Raw genomic sequence first — 15,808 nt, 5'->3', positions numbered from 1 at the left:
TTCCTCATCTGTGGACCTTACTACCTCAGTAGCTTCAGGACAGCAAAAAAATCAGCCAGCCTTGTACAGCACTTAAAACATAACTCTTCAAAATTGTAATGAAGTAGGATAAGTAAAATAGCGTTCTTTAATCTTTTTATGTAATTTTACTTACTTACAGTTTGTTACTTGTTTAATTTCTATTGGAACATAGTGTTTTGTGGACTAATGCAACAGAAACATGCTAAAATGAGTTTGGGAATAATGCAAGATAAAACTATTTAATATGCATTTACTCCCACAGTTAAGAAACATGCAAAAGAGAAAAAAAAAGATATATGTAATTATGCTTCCTAATGCAACAGGTCTTCAAGATGGGTCACTGTAAAGTACACCTGCATGACTAGGATTACAAGAAGAGTAAATATCTGAATGGACAAAGATCACTGAAAATTACTCATGGATAAAACTCTGCCCTTTCAAACTGACTTCCAGAGCAGAGAATAAGACTAACCTCTGCCCAGGAGGTCAGTCTTGACTCTCACTTAAACAGCAGACACAGCCTAGGCAACTTTCAGCACTTCTGTAAGTAAAGGTATGACTGACAAGTGTGCCCTAAGCAGTATAAATTACACATGTGTTGTAATCTGCCTAGGTGTTCTTTGGTCATCAATATGGATTTTCACCTCTTAAACCCAGTTAGCAAGGGAGGGACAACTTAAGGCACCATACAACCACAGTACTCAGTTCAAGGTCCATCTTTATGAGAAAGGACAGATGGTAGGCAGTGGGTCTTCCTTCCTTTCAAATCATTAACCTCATCAAGCATGACAAAACACAGGATAAGTTAAAGGGACACCCTTCTCTGGGTCCAAAAACAGTCTGTTTTCCCTTATTCTGCTTTGGTAAAACTCAATTTATGGCTTCACATGTCAACGACTTGGCAAAAATTAGTTACACTCTTATCTGGTATGGTGAGATGCGAGGTATTCCTAGGAAAGGAAGGGACAGGTCTCAAACTGTACTTTGCAACCAATTATAACCTCCATTGTCACCTCTCTGAAGTCAACCAGAACCATTTTATTTTTCTTCCTGAAACAGCAAAGCATCCCTCTTAGGATGTGGATGGATGAAAGGAAGGGGACAGAGAAGGGGGGGGGTGAAGAAAAGCATTACACAGTCAGTACCAGCTACCACCATTCTGGGCACAGGGGGTCCTATACTCCTGCTCTCTGCCCTGGCTCCTTTCATTCTCTAACACAGTTTCCTTTTGAATGGTACTTAATGCTTAAACTGCTTCATCTCTGACTGCTTCCTGTGGAAAAGGCCGCTGCTCAATGAGGTACTTTCTGTTGTACATAGGCTATGTACAGGTGGATTAAAAAAATGATTTCCCTGATTCTATAATCTTTCCTTTTTCCACAATTTATTGTACTTTTTGAGAATGGCAACTAAACAGCAAGTCCCTTGTCATGAAAGGTACTGCGCATTAAAGACCATGAGAGGGGCTGAATCCTCAAGTCATACATGTTTGCACACTACTGAGTCTATGGCTGTCCCTACTACTGCAAGTTATTAAACATATACACATCTACTTGTGTGTGTTTGCCCACCTAGAAAGCAACAAGTGTTAGAAGACAGCCTCACCAGAGATTTCCTTGCCATTTGTCTGAGGTCTCTCTACATTTTATGGCACAAATGTGACAATTAATGGCTAACATGAAATGGTAGAAGTCTACTTTTTTTTTTTTTTTTTTTTTTTTTTTAAACAAAAGCTATCCAACACCATGTCTCTTCCTTGTAATATGGCAGAGTATTCACACCTCCAGCCAACTAAACCCCGACAGCAGCATCAAGGGATATTACTACTGGGTCATCCAATGGATTCTTATAAGATAACTTACAAGAGTCCCACACCACATAAAACCTTTTGGGTTACTTAGGGAAGGCGGATTATGAAATGAGTTCAAAGGAAGCACTTACAAATGTGTCTTCAAATATCTGGAAGACTGCAAGGAGAGCACTGATACTCCTGGCTTGCCCAGACCCAGGAGATCCACAGTCCTTTTATGCATTACACAGACCTCCACTGACATCCCCTTAAAAGTAAGTGTTCTCTCAAGGGATTCTGCAGCCCTTCTAACAAAACAGTTTGGAAAGGAACCCAAAAAGGCTGCTCATTCATCCTCACTAATGCAGGCAAAAGGTGAAGGAGGCTTGTGTTATGCAAGCAAAATCTTCTTCATCCAAGCCAAATACTGAAGTAATGCAACGGAAAGGAAGCCCTTATTGTTTTATATTGAATGACCCTTGAAAGGCTTGAGAATGGGGCACCTAGGAGTGTATACTGTGCCATGTGACTACATACTCCTTGCCAAGCTTTCTACATCAAACAGGGTAGAGGTTAGGATGGAAGCTTGCAAGTCAGGCACTGGGTTACTGCAAGTTCATTCCTGGAGTGACAGAGCAAGATGACCTCTCAACTGAATATACATCTGTACATTACCAAGCAAAAATGCTTGACTCTTTAGTGTCCCTTGTATTAAGACAATATACAAATACTAGTGGGACAGCCATTCCTGTGATGCAGGCCGAAAATGTAAATGAATATGTCACAGATGCCTGGGAGTCAGCATCCAACCTGGATTTCATAACAATTTCTGAGGAGAACTTGCAAAAAGAAAAAAAATGCTGTACTGATGGCCTCTGAACGTGCCAAGACAGGTGAGACCACACCCACTAAAGTAGTGGAACTAGGGGTGAACACGGCAAAATGTCACTGCAATCAATATTCTCATGCATCAGTGAGAGCAGATGGATTAGTAAAGATCTGTCACTCTTGGCCCACTTGATCTTTAATCATTAGCTTCTTGAGTTTCTCCATTTTCTGTTCCTCTGATCTTTTCTGTGAGATTTCATACATTTCAGAACTCTAGTCAAGCAATTTGTTGTCCTTTGTCTCAGCACCAAAAAACTTTGCTGTACTAAAATGATCCAAAGATTACAGACTTGGCAAACACTTGTAATGAGTTGAAATGAAATTCCACATGTGCTAGGTTAGTGTACGTGTGTCCTAAAAGGGTAGTGCATGTGCTGTAATAGCACAAGTGTTAACATGGAAAAGTACAGAATGTTAAGTTTTATTTCCCGAGTCTGAGGCAGCATTCTTTCTAAACCATGAGGTAAAAAAGAAACTTATTCCATACTAAGCTAGAAATGTAGATAAGTTGCAAATCTATTTTTACTAAACTTGATATATTTCTATTAGATATTAAGTAATGGTCTGAATAATAAACTGCATTGTGAACTGTATTAGCATTTTTCTATTTGTTGCTAGCAGTAGTATGACTAATAAAGTTTACTACTTTGTTAAACTTTTCCTATCGAAGATTATGAATTCTTTTGTTTGGGGAGACATAAGTTTATTTTATTACGGTCGCACCATAACAGTGCATGGTGTTCACAGGAATGGACTTATATAAACAAAAACAGGTAGTGTTAATTGATAGTCTTTGGGCATATCTGCCTTCTGCAGGCTCAGTTATTAATAACAATTTCTGGGGATGTCAGGAACCTCAGGAAAACCTCTATCCATATATGGAAGACTGAATAAAATGCAATAAGTACAACACAACTGACCAATAAACAGAAGGGTTTTCCAAACTGGGCACTTATCCTCCAGACGTCAGCTGGAAAGAAATGATGGATACACTTACTGAAGACCAATTAAAAAAAAAAGAACTGAACATAGTGCAGGCTGGTAATACCCTAAATCACTGTCAAATGTAAACTGGATGAGTTTCAAACCTGTCATGTTCAACTCCCTGATACTACAGGTAAATTCCTTGTTAATTCTTCTGCATAAGAAATAACTGTATTTCTCCTCCAGTAGTGATTCATCTTCTGCATACTTTTTTTTTCTTTTCATTTCTGTTTTCTAATAAGCGAGGATGCAAGGGACTTGCTTCGCCGTAAAACATGTTCAACTTTTATAGAGATGACGTTTCAACTGGATTATTTCATCCAGTTGAAAATTCCAAGATTAAAAATGCAACAAAACAGAGAGGAAGTTTAGGCTGTGTCCCTTTCAGCCAAATGCCAACCTGACATATTGTACAAAGGAGGAATTGAACTCTATTCTGGGGATGTCCAAAAGCTCAGGAAGTCGTACCAGAAGGGAAGACGTACACATGCAATTAACTCTCATAACGAAGGAATGACACTGCAGCACTAACTCTTATACTGGACATGCCAAGATTTTTATGGCATTAAAAATCCATGTAAAGGAGAGAAAAAAAATATATATATACATTTAAATATATATATATATACATTTAAATATATATATATATATTTAAATAAATATATATTTAAATATATATACATATATATATATATATATATATATATATATACTTAAATATATATATATATATATACATATATATATACATATATATATATATATATATATATATATATAAAATATTTATATATAAAGACAACAGATATAGATAAATATATATAAAACTTACCTGCCAGGAGACATACGTTTTTCCATGGCATTCCACCTAGGGGTAAGGAAAAAAATTATGATAGCAAAAGAATGCCAAAGTATTCACTAACGATATAACAGCATACAATTTAAGTACAAAAATATTCAGGAATAAAAAGGCACAGAATATAACATTTAAGAATGTTCCATGTGAGGAAGATAAAAACAGGCAAAGGAAATGTGAGTGCCACTATTATCAAGTGGTTAAAATGATGTTTTCTTTAAATTCTGCAATAGTGATCTTCAAACAACAGATGTAAATCAGAACAATGAAGACTGTTATTACTGACTCCTTAACATACAGTATTCCTGATGAAAAAATAGGTTTCTGAATTGCAAAACAGAGATATGCTTAGACTTCTATCTTGTGCATGGATAGTGTTGTAGCTGCTTCTGATCTTCAAAAACTGTATTAATTTAGCTGTGGAGTACACTGCATTCCTTCAAGACCACACAACCAGTAATTGCCCCTCTCCACTGTACTGAAGATATGGAAGATGTCAAGTGTCTTCCAGTATCCAAGGGGAAAAAAAATCACATATTCTTGTGTCCTGTGGCAAGACTGCTGACAGAACTAAAAATGCTCAATTCAGCACCATCTGTGGCAAAGAAGAGTAAAGACTATAGTATGTCCCATCAGTGTCTGATTAAAAGTTTATGCAAAGGAAGGGTAAAGGACGGAGGGTGGGACTGACTGGTTGACTCTGGCTTACTCATCTTGTGGAGGAGAAAGAGTTGGCTAACCCTGCTGTTACTGTTGCTGCTAAGGTCATAATGCATGTAAACCAAGCAGGCTCATCTATGAAGACATGCACACTCCTAGGAACAGCAGCAGATCACAGTCATTAACCAATGCAGAGAAGGGGTTACGGAGGTAGGATCACACCCCCAGTCACAGCAATGGCTTGCCTCCACATTTGATTTTCAACTCTACAAATAATAAAAAGGGCCATTTGTGTATCACAGAAACAGTGAGTCAACTCTCATCCTACTGGGAAAATGGGTCACTAAGGCACTAGGGTGCAGAGGAGTTGGGCTTGATGATCAATGGCTCTGGGGCACTAAGTAAAGAATTCAGTGAATATCAAGGTAATGACATACTCTACAAGACAGTATACAGTACTATCACCATAATCTTACTGACAGACTCTAGGTCCTTCACCCCATTTTGAGAAAGACACAGACTGAATTTTTGCCCACTTTCCGCTACCCATAACAGCTATAGCCTTCTGAACCTTTCTGCACAAGACCAACTCAATTATTTACTCCTCCAAACTACACACAAAACACTTTTGCTACTTACAGTTCAGGATCTCATATCATTCTCCCCTACAAACTCGAGGACATATAGTGTATAGAAAAATCATGTGCTTTATACAAAGAGGTCACCAAATGACAGCCTGCTAATCTCAGTAAATTAGAAATGACTTACTACAGTTATGCAGCTTAGTCAGAACAGAGGTTGTTGAAAACAGGAAAATTACTAGAAATTACATTTTTGAAACAAACAGCTAAAGCACTGCTACAGCCAACACACACACACACACACACACACACACACATATATATATATATATATATATATATATATATATATATATATATATAGAGCAATTAGTCTGCTCTTGGGCCAGCATTATATCACATAATAGAAAAACGTTTTTATGCAACTACATGACACCTGATCCACAAAACTTAAAAAAGATGCAGTGTGTGTCTCTACATCTTTCTTTCTTGTTCCCAAGACAAAAGATAGCTAATAATGTGACCTTTGGTTCTGCAGCTTCACATTTTTTGTACTCTGTTTAACCCAGAGTTTCTACACTTACCTACAGTAGTAGATGTTCGAATTCTTCACTGCTGCACTATCCTATAGAATAATACCATAGCTTATCTAACTCTGAGAAGGAGGGATCACAGTCGAGAAGCCCCGGAGAATAATCCTAGCAAAGCCAGCTCTGGACCTGGACCTGGAAAAGGAATCCAGCTTGTAGTGCGTTGTAACTGTATGGATGGATGACCAAGTTGCTGCCTCGAGAATGCTTCTAGAGTCCACCCCTTTCCAGTATGCTATCTTAGATGCCACACCTAGCAGGATGTGCCTTAACACTGACTGGAACATATTTTTCATGGTTGTTGTTGTGTCTTTTGGCGTATCCCGGTTAGGGGTCGCTACAGCAGAACTCCGGTCCGCTAATATTTGGTAGTGGATTTTTACGTGCCGAGTTACCTGCCCTGTCGCACCAACCTTCAACAAAGGCACGCTCATTCACGCATGCCTTCACAGAGAAGACGCTCTAGCTGAGAATCGAACGGGACAACGTCTTGCTGTGAGGCGACAACGCTACCGCAGCACCACTAGTAAAAAAAAAAAAAAAAACACAACAGCACAGGACAACCATCAGGAAATAGTCTTCTTAGATATGAGTTGTCCTTTCTTAGTCACAGAACAGGATAAAAAGAGCTGGTCAGCCTTCATAAAGAACTTAGTTCTGTCAAAACAGGATCCCAAGTTCCCTGTGCACATCCAGTGTGTGCAGAATCTCCTCTCCCATGTTTATAGGTCCTGGATAGAAAACAGTGAGAATGGTGGTGCAACTAATGTGAAATCTTAAACAACCTTGGGTTATAAGAGAAGGATTTGGGAGCAGGGTGACTGTCTCTATGGAAAACCAGACAGGATTCTCTCGCCATGTAAGCTTTTAACTAAGATACTTGTCTTGCAAATGTCAGAGAAATCAGATGAGCAGTTTTCCAGGTAAGGAACTCCTGAAGCAGAATCTTGCCAGCTGACTTACAGATAAGGCAAATGAGATACTCCCACAGATTAATCAAACCTGGGAAGTCCTCCTGATCTAGTCTGCATACGTGAGGGTCTGCCCTGTCCTTCTCTGCTTGTCTGCCACAGAATATTGATCCGATGGAGTGAAAGATGCCTGTAATGTGAGAATGTGCTGTGAAGCTATATCCCGAGATTATGTGACTAGTTTGCAAAGGGGGTATGACCTTGGTTTCCCCCTTGCTTGCAGATGCACCAACTGTTGCATTTTCTGAAACAGCCTGAAGAGATCCATGGGACCAAAAATGATTCAGAGAGTTGAGTGTCTTGATCAGGACAAGCATCTCTTTTGTATTTCTGTGCTTGCATCTGTCCTAGATGTCGTGCACACCCTTGCACTATTATCCCTCCTGAAACTGCTCCCCAAGCAGAGTCCAAGACATCTGTGATGACTGACTGCTTTGGGACAGAAAAGAAGGGGAGACCCAAATTTAGAGATATTTGTCATCACCGCCAAGTAACTTCTCTACTGGCAAACCCAATCACTGGGATTTGAAAAGCCAATGGATGCTGGTGAGACCAAAGAGACTTCAGATACCACCTTATCTTTCTCAGAGTCTTGGTAGGGTCATCATGACGATCATAAATGCCATGAGACCCAAAATCCTGAGGTATTCCCTCAGAAGTGACTGAAGTTTGAGTGGAAAACCTTAGAAATATATTTAGATATAGATCTATTTTTTTTCCTGTGGAAGAAAACCTCTTAGAACTGAAGTGTCCGGCTTACACCCCAGGAATGCAATCCCATGTGAAGGAGTCAAAAAGGACTTTTGAATGTTCTCTTAGAATCCCAGCTTGTGTAAGAGATCTCTCACAAGTGAGAGATTCCTGACACTTTGAAAAAGACTCTGAAAAGATAAGCAAGTCTACTAAATATGGAAAAAAGAAAAAGGACACCATGTAGCTTTTAATGAGCTATGGCTGGAGCCAGACACTTTGCGAACCGTCTTGGTGCAGTGGATAGTCCAAAGGGTAAAGCAGAGAACTGACAACATGATCAGACACACACACCTTACAAAATGCCTGAAGTCTGGATGAAAATTAATGTGATAAGCATCTTTGAAATGTAGTGCTACCTAGATATTTGAATGAAGAAAAAAAGGGGAAAAGGGACTGTTAAGTGACATCATTTTGAAATTAAGCACTACCACAAACAGGACTAAGAAAAAAAAATCCATGAACTAGTCTCCAAGCATCTTCTTTCTTTGGCATTAAAGACAATCATTTACTAAGTTGGGAAGTAGGAACCAGTTCTATCACTGAATAGTGATGTAATGAAGGTCACATGGAAATAAGAGAGTCTAGTCTGGTGGATGAGGAATAACCCGCTGCAAGGAGGAATATCTTCTCAGTGCCATCTATAACCTTGACGAATGATCTTTAGAATTGCCTGGAACCTCTGGAACCATCTCTTGCCAAAGAGAAAAGTGGAGATTCAGAATTTCTGGAAAGGGAAGGAGACTACCAAGTTGAGAGGAGGGAACAAGGTCCCTTTGGTTTTGGGGTTTCCAGAACTCTTTTTGGAGCACCCTTGCCATTTTGCCAAAAAAGGAATGAGCAGTTAGAGAATCCCTTATAAACTAAAAGGGCAGAAAAATCTTATGAGATTTCCTGATTTAACTTCCCCCTTTCATCGCACTTTTTTGATCATCTCTGCAGCAATGGAGAAAATAATACCTCACTATTCACATCCATTTGGGAGGTTGTGGGAATGTAGCCAGGCAAACCTCCTCAAAACAACACCAGAGGCCACAGCCCTGGAAGAATTATCTACTGAGTCAATGCACACACACTGTAAACCAACAGCAGTGATTACTACAAGACAAGAAACTAAATGATTTAGAGCAGATTTTTTTTTCTCACAAGAAACTACAGACCTAACCTTCCTCTCACTTTCATAATTAGTCTGAATAAATTACATGTCAGCCTGACGATTCAAAATTCTGAAAATCCAAAGTTGCAGAAGCGTACACTATTTTTCCCATATCCTAGCAATAATCTTTCCATCCTTATCAGAAAGAGTAGGATAGGAATTAAATGTTTAGCTGGAGCAGTATTAGCTATAGCTGATGAGTCATGTTTGGGAAAAGTACATAAAAACTTAAAAAGACTGAGTAGCTTTATACATTCTATCAGCCTTTTTAATGACAGCAGGCTAGCTATAAGGAAAAATAGGCACAGACACACCCGCCCTCCAAACCTGAAAGAATGGGATAAGCTGGTAAAGGTTCATGAGCTTCCTTCTGTTAACAGCTCATAAAAAGTTTATGAGATTGAGAAACCTCAGTGTACTCCATTTGAAAACATTAATTAACACATTCTGGAAATACTTTCAAAAAGAGAGAGAGAGAGAGAGAGAGAGAGAGAGAGAGGAACCCCAAAGGGAGAATCAGAAGAAACTGAGTTCTCCTCCAAGTCTGAATAAGAAAACTGAGGAGAAAACCTGTACCTGTCCCATTATCTTCCTGTCCAGATTCAAAATCTTGAACCTCTTCAGGAAAACAACAACCTTTCTTCCTTTAATCAGAAAGCAATACAAAAGAAGGATAAAAAGCCTACATAAAACCCTAAACTAGACCCAATAAACTACTCCTGTCTAAGGAAATTTGAGTATATACATATTTAGTTTTCTGTTTAAATCGGACCAACACTGTTATAAATGTCAGCAACAGCTTTTCCAGGGATGGCCACAACATTCTGACTAAACAGGGAAGCCTTCCCTGTTACCTGTCCTTGGAACAACAAGAGTGGTTCTTCCTTGGCCAAAGATAGGACCGCAACAGGCACACAGGACGTGACTAGCTCCTGATCCATAGTGTTTGTAGGGATCCAGGATAAAGGATGAGTGGTTTGAGGTACAACAAATGGTCACAGCAGAGTCACCCAACTGTGTCCGAGGCAAACGGATAGCCTGATGTACTGGCAAAGTCTATTTAACTTTTTCTTTTTGTGCCAGGAAGAAGGACTGACTATGTGACCAATTGTTTGTTCCACAATCAAGCCGAAATTGGTGCCTCTTTTCCAGGAAAAGCAGCAGCAAAACCCAGTAAAAAATATGAAGCCTTTAAAAATCACTTTTTTCACACAAAAGAGTAATAAGCACATAAAACACTTTGCCAGCCTCAAAAGTAAAATAAACAACATTTCTTCACTGAAAAAAAGTTTTCAATTACTTTATACAACTTTTAAACTACCAGGAGATGTGTACTCTTGTTTAAAAGTATAATACAATCTTGTGATAGTCCTTTAAACTCAAACATCCTAGCTTTAAAATAACTTTCATTTTAGAAAAGATATTTGTTAATACTTTCCTGTTCAGAAAGATTTTTCCCTAAAAGAAATTTAACTACCTGGCAAAGGAAAGTTCAGTTGTGTACACTTACCATAAATGTAGATGTTCGAGTGTATTCACTGTTGCAGTCATTACATTTGGGTTATCTGCTTGCAGGTAGCCCTCAGTCGGCCTGATTAACAAAGTCTTGGGTCCTGCGTCAGTTGCTGTCCCTTCTTCCATGACATCAGGTCGTCAGGGGTATAAAACATGCAGCCGACGCCATTACATCAGTTTTTCTTGCCCCAGATGTCAGGTGCCCCCATAATGGGAAGCAATTAAAACTACATCTACAAGGATATACCTCCAACAAAAAAGCAAATACACCAAAAAGCTTTTTGAGCTTTGTAAGGTAGAGTTGAGGTATAGCCAAAAGAAGAAAGGGGGCTGGAGGGAGGGTAACCAGGACTGCAACAGTGAATACACTCGGACATCTACATTTATGGTAAGTGTACACAACTGTACTATGTTCTTAGTGTTTCACTGCTGCAGTCATTACATTTGGGTAGATTCCCAAAGCTAAGGTTGGGAGGAGGGATTTAAATAGAATTAGGACCAGCTATAAGGCCCTGCAGACTGCAGTAGCAAAGCCAGCTCTAGTTTTAGAGAAAACTGGCAAATGATAATGCTTGGTGAAAGTATGTACAGAACTCCAGGTAGCAGCTTCTAGAACGTCCCTTGTAGGGACGCACCTGAGAAAGGCTGTAGAGGTAGATGCAGCCCGGGTTGAATGGGATCTGATGCCCTGTGGGATAGGTTTTCCATAGTGCCTATAGCAGAAATGAATGCAGTGGCTTATCCATTTTGAAATGGTTTGCTTTGAAAGAGCTTTCCCTTCTGTCCCTGCAGCAAATTACACTAGCAGTTGTTCATATTTCCTTTGAGGTTTAGTCCTGTCCAAGTAGAATCTTAAGTTGTCTGGGCACATCTAAGGAGTGCAGTATCCGTTCCCCTTTGTTCTGTGGGTTAGGAAAGAAGGTAGGCAAATGAATGGACTGATTAAGAGCCACACTGGATACCACCTTGGGCATGAAGGAGGGATTGGTTCTGAGGGACACCCTGTCCGCATGAAAGATGATGAAAGGCTCCACTGCCATAAGGGCCTGTAATTCAGATACCCTTCTTGCAGAAGTGATTGCTAAAAGGAAAGCTGTTTTCCAGGAAAGGAATTTTAAATCTGCAGTAGCAGCTGGCTCGAAAGGAGGAAGAGTGAGTTTCTCCAAGACAAAGTTAAGGTCCCAGACTGGAGAAGGAGCTCTTCCTGGGTGGCCTTAAATTTTTGGCCACTCTGAGGAACTGCTTGAGCAGTGGGTGAGAGAAGAGGGGAGGCTTTGTGCTATAATGATCTGAAATGGCTGAGGCATGAATTTTGATGGAGGAAAAGGATTGCACAATGTTACTCTCTGTAATCTTCATGTAATCTATGTGTGGAACTTAATATTTGTATAATCTGTATGTGGAGCTTTTCTCCCCAGGACTCCATTAAAAACGGGTACTTTAGGCCCAATGGACTATCCTGGTTAAACAACTGCAAAGAAATAAATAAATAAATAAATAAAATAAGCCCTTATGAAGCATCTCAGTCAAATATTGTAGAATCTGAGGTAAATTGGGCACTGCTGATCTCATACCTTGTGATTGATTCCAGACACAACATCTTTTCCATTTTGCAGCATAAGATTTTCTAGTACTAGGCCTCCTTGCCTCTAAAATGATATCCATCACTGATTTACTGAGGGGTGGTAAAGGACATATTAAGTTAATTAGCCAGGCTGCTAGGTTCAGAGATTGCAGCTGAGGGTGCAGAATCTGGTTCTCCTGCTGAGACAACAAGGAAGGAGTCTGAGGCAGGTGCCATGGGGCCAAGTGTGACACACTGCGCAAGAGGGGGTACCAGTGCTGGCGTGGCCAATATGGTGCAATTAAAATCGTCCTTGGGTTGTCCTATTTGATCTTTATTAGTACCTTGGAGAGCAGAGGCAGAGGAGGAAAGGCATAAACTGATAGTTATTTCCAGCTGAAGGATAGAGAATCCACTTTCCAAGATAGCTTGTGGGGAATCCTTGTGCAAAATTTGTCCCGTTGATGGTTGTGGGGGGAGGCAAACAGGTCTATATCTGAGCAACTCCCCTTTTGCTTGTCAACATGTTGAAAATCCTTGGTTCCAGTTTCCACTCGTGTGGGTCCATGAGGTTTCTGCTTAGTCCGTCTGCAAGTGCATTTAGTTTTCCTGGCAGGAATTGAGCTTGCAGATTTACTTGGTAGCTGAAGGCTGTATTCCACAATGCCACGGCTAGTCTGCAGGGGGGGGGGGGGTAAGAATGTGTACCCCCCTGCTTGTTTATGTATCACATGACAGTGGTGTTGTCAGTCTTTACCATTAGTTGTCCTGGAAGAATGTGGTCCTTGACGGCTGTCAGAGCATTCTGTATAGCTAACATTTCCTTTTGATTTATGTGCAGGTGCATTTGACTTGGGTTCCATTTGCCCTGAATGCACTTCCCTGCCAGTTGAGCCCCCCCCCCCCATGCCTAGTCTGATGCGTCTGTTGTTAAGGTTTGGGCGGCAGGGGGTAGCGTGAATGGTAGTCCCCTGTTTTGGTGGCAGGCCTCTGCCTACCAAAGGAACTCTAGGCGTAGGCAAGGTATGATAGGAATCATTGCTTCTAGATCCTGTGAATGCTGACACCAAAGGCTTTTGAGATACCATTGTAGTTTCCTCATATGCAGCCTTGCATATGGAATTAGAAGAATGAAGGAGGCCATGAACCCCAAGGCTTGCAGTATTTGCCTTGCAGATAACTGGGTTTTTGGGGCCATTTGGTTGAAGTAGGTTGTCAAATTAATCATTTTCTCTGGCGTGAGGAAAGCCATCTGGGAAGTTGTATTCAAGCTTGCTCCCAGGAATATATATTGTTGACAGGGTGCCAGGTGCGATTTCTTTTCGTTTATGGTGTACCCCAGACAAGTCAGCACTCTTTGAACAAAGGCCAGATGATTCAAAAGAATGTCCTGGTTTTCTACCTGATTTCTTTTCGTTTATGGTGTACCCCAGACAAGTCAGCACTCTTTGAACAAAGGCCAGATGATTCAAAAGAATGTCCTGGTTTTCTGACTGAATTAGACAATCGTCCAGGTATGGGTATATTTGAATATTTCTTTGCCTGCAAAATGCAATGACTGGAGCTAGGCACTATGTGAATACCCTGGGCACAGTAGATAAGCCAAAGGGCAGTGCAGAGAACTGATAGTGCATGTAGTCTGCTTTGAAGCGTAGGTATCTTCTGCAAGACTCCCTGATAGGGATGTGCAGGTATACTTCTTTTAAGTCTAGTGTTGCCAACCATGCATCTTTGCCTAGCATAGGAAGCAGCTGGTGAAGAGTCAGCATTCTGAATTTTGGAATTACTAGAAAGGTGTTTAGAGTAGAAAGATCCAGGATAGGACACCATGTATTGCCTTTTCTGGGTACCAGGAAAAGTCTTGAATAGAAACCATGTCCCTTTTCCTCTTCTGCTACCAACTGAATAGCCCCCATGCTTAAGAGAGAGAGTACATGCTTTTGGGCCTCTGCTCTCTGATTTGGAGGTAGATCCGGCCAACCGCTTAGAGATGGTAACGTGTGGAAGTGAAATCTGTATCCTTGGGATACTATATTTAAAACCCATTTGTCCTGGGTAATGAGTTCCCAGTTTTTGGCCTGCAGACCAATCTTTCCGCCTAAAGGAGCATTCAGGTGGGAAGTGCTTGGAAGTTTTAAAAGCAAGTCATTGAGACAGTTTTCCATAGTGGGGAGTCTTACTACTCCCAGATTTGGATGCAGAAACCCACCACTGCTTAGTCTTGTGTGTCCCCTGGCACTGAAACCTGGGGTTTCTGCTGTGTCTGGGTTTGGCTTGAGAAGACCTAAAAAGGGCTAGAAAGGACCAATTCGTAGAGGGCCAGTGTCTACTAAATCTAGGAGGCTGAAATTGTAAGAAATATTTAACAGTTTGCATAGATTTAGCTTTATCTTCCATCTTTTTAAGAACTTCCTCAGCTTTGTTGCCAAACAGGCGGTCCTGATTTAAGGGAGCATCCAACAGTTTAGCTTTAACATGATCAGGCAAAGATTGCTCCTTAAGCCAAGCATGCCTTCTCAACACAGATCCAGTAACAGCAGCCCTGCAGGAAGCCTCTAATGAATCAAATCCACATTGCAAAGTATGTTTTCCAACCTGTTCAGCAGAATGCATTAAATCCTGTACTTTATTTTCAGAACAGTCAGGAATCATCATCATTTTCTGTTTAAGCAATCCAATAACATGTTGTTGATACTTTAACATATGAAACTGGCAGTTTAAAGCCCTAATAGCCAAGGTTGCAAAAGTGTAAACCTTCTTACCCCATCTATCCAGTGCCCTGGAGTCTCTATCAGAAGGGGTAGGATTTTTAGCAGTAGAAGCCTTAATGCCCTTGGGTCCCCGTGAAATAGTCTCTGGATCCGCAATAGGATTTTTAAAAGGGAACTTGTGTGAATCAGGAACCCTATAATATCTGTCAGGTTTTCTGGGAGCAGGAGGCAAAGAATCAGGGGCCAAACTAGATTAAGAAAAAGCATCATCAACAATGTCTAGTACAGCAGGTATAGCTAAAGGCCTGGCTGAGGCAGGAGGAAGAAATCCCTAAGCCTCTTTTTTGAATCAGAAAAACCCTAGCTTTCCCAGTGGAAATGCTCCCTTTGAGTATGTAAGGTTTCACCAAAATAAAAATCCTCTGGAGGAGAAGCAGAGGGAATAGAGTCCTCTGCATCAGAATCCTCATAAGTAGATAAGGGCAAATCCAAATAATCAGAAGAATCAGAAAAATCAGAATCCTGGATAGAAGATTCATAAACAACTTCAGTCCTAGGTCTCTTAGAAGGGGGAGGCTGGCTTCCCCAAATTAGAGTTATAAGATCTTCAGCTATTCTTATCATTTGTTTTTAGGCATAGAGGCCTGAGCATGCGGCCTGGGCGTTGGTTTCTTAGGCATGGTTCCAGATTTAGGCCTAAATGAAGAATGAGGAGTCTGTTTAATATGCAAGTCCATAGGCCTGAATACACCCTCAGAAGCCAGTGCCTGCA

At 40.5% G+C, this 15,808-nt stretch overlaps 1 protein-coding gene across 1 annotated transcript in view; it reads right to left on the bottom strand.

Annotated features, from left to right (window-relative positions):
* LOC122796893 (msx2-interacting protein-like) overlaps positions 1-15,808 on the bottom strand; it is an 868,075-nt gene that overhangs the window by 610,404 nt on the left and 241,863 nt on the right. Inside the window, exon 3 of the mRNA XM_044065646.1 lies at positions 4,515-4,550. Within this exon, the coding sequence (XP_043921581.1) occupies positions 4,515-4,550 (36 nt within the window). The remainder of the gene's footprint in view (positions 1-4,514; positions 4,551-15,808) is intronic.

This window comes from Protopterus annectens, chromosome 3.part0, assembly GCF_019279795.1.
Source record: "Protopterus annectens isolate FY-2018-M chromosome 3.part0, PAN1.0, whole genome shotgun sequence".
Taxonomy (NCBI): Eukaryota; Metazoa; Chordata; order Ceratodontiformes; family Protopteridae; genus Protopterus; species Protopterus annectens.
The sequence above is the reverse complement of the archived record's forward strand: the minus strand, read 5'-3'. Positions and strand labels throughout refer to the sequence as shown.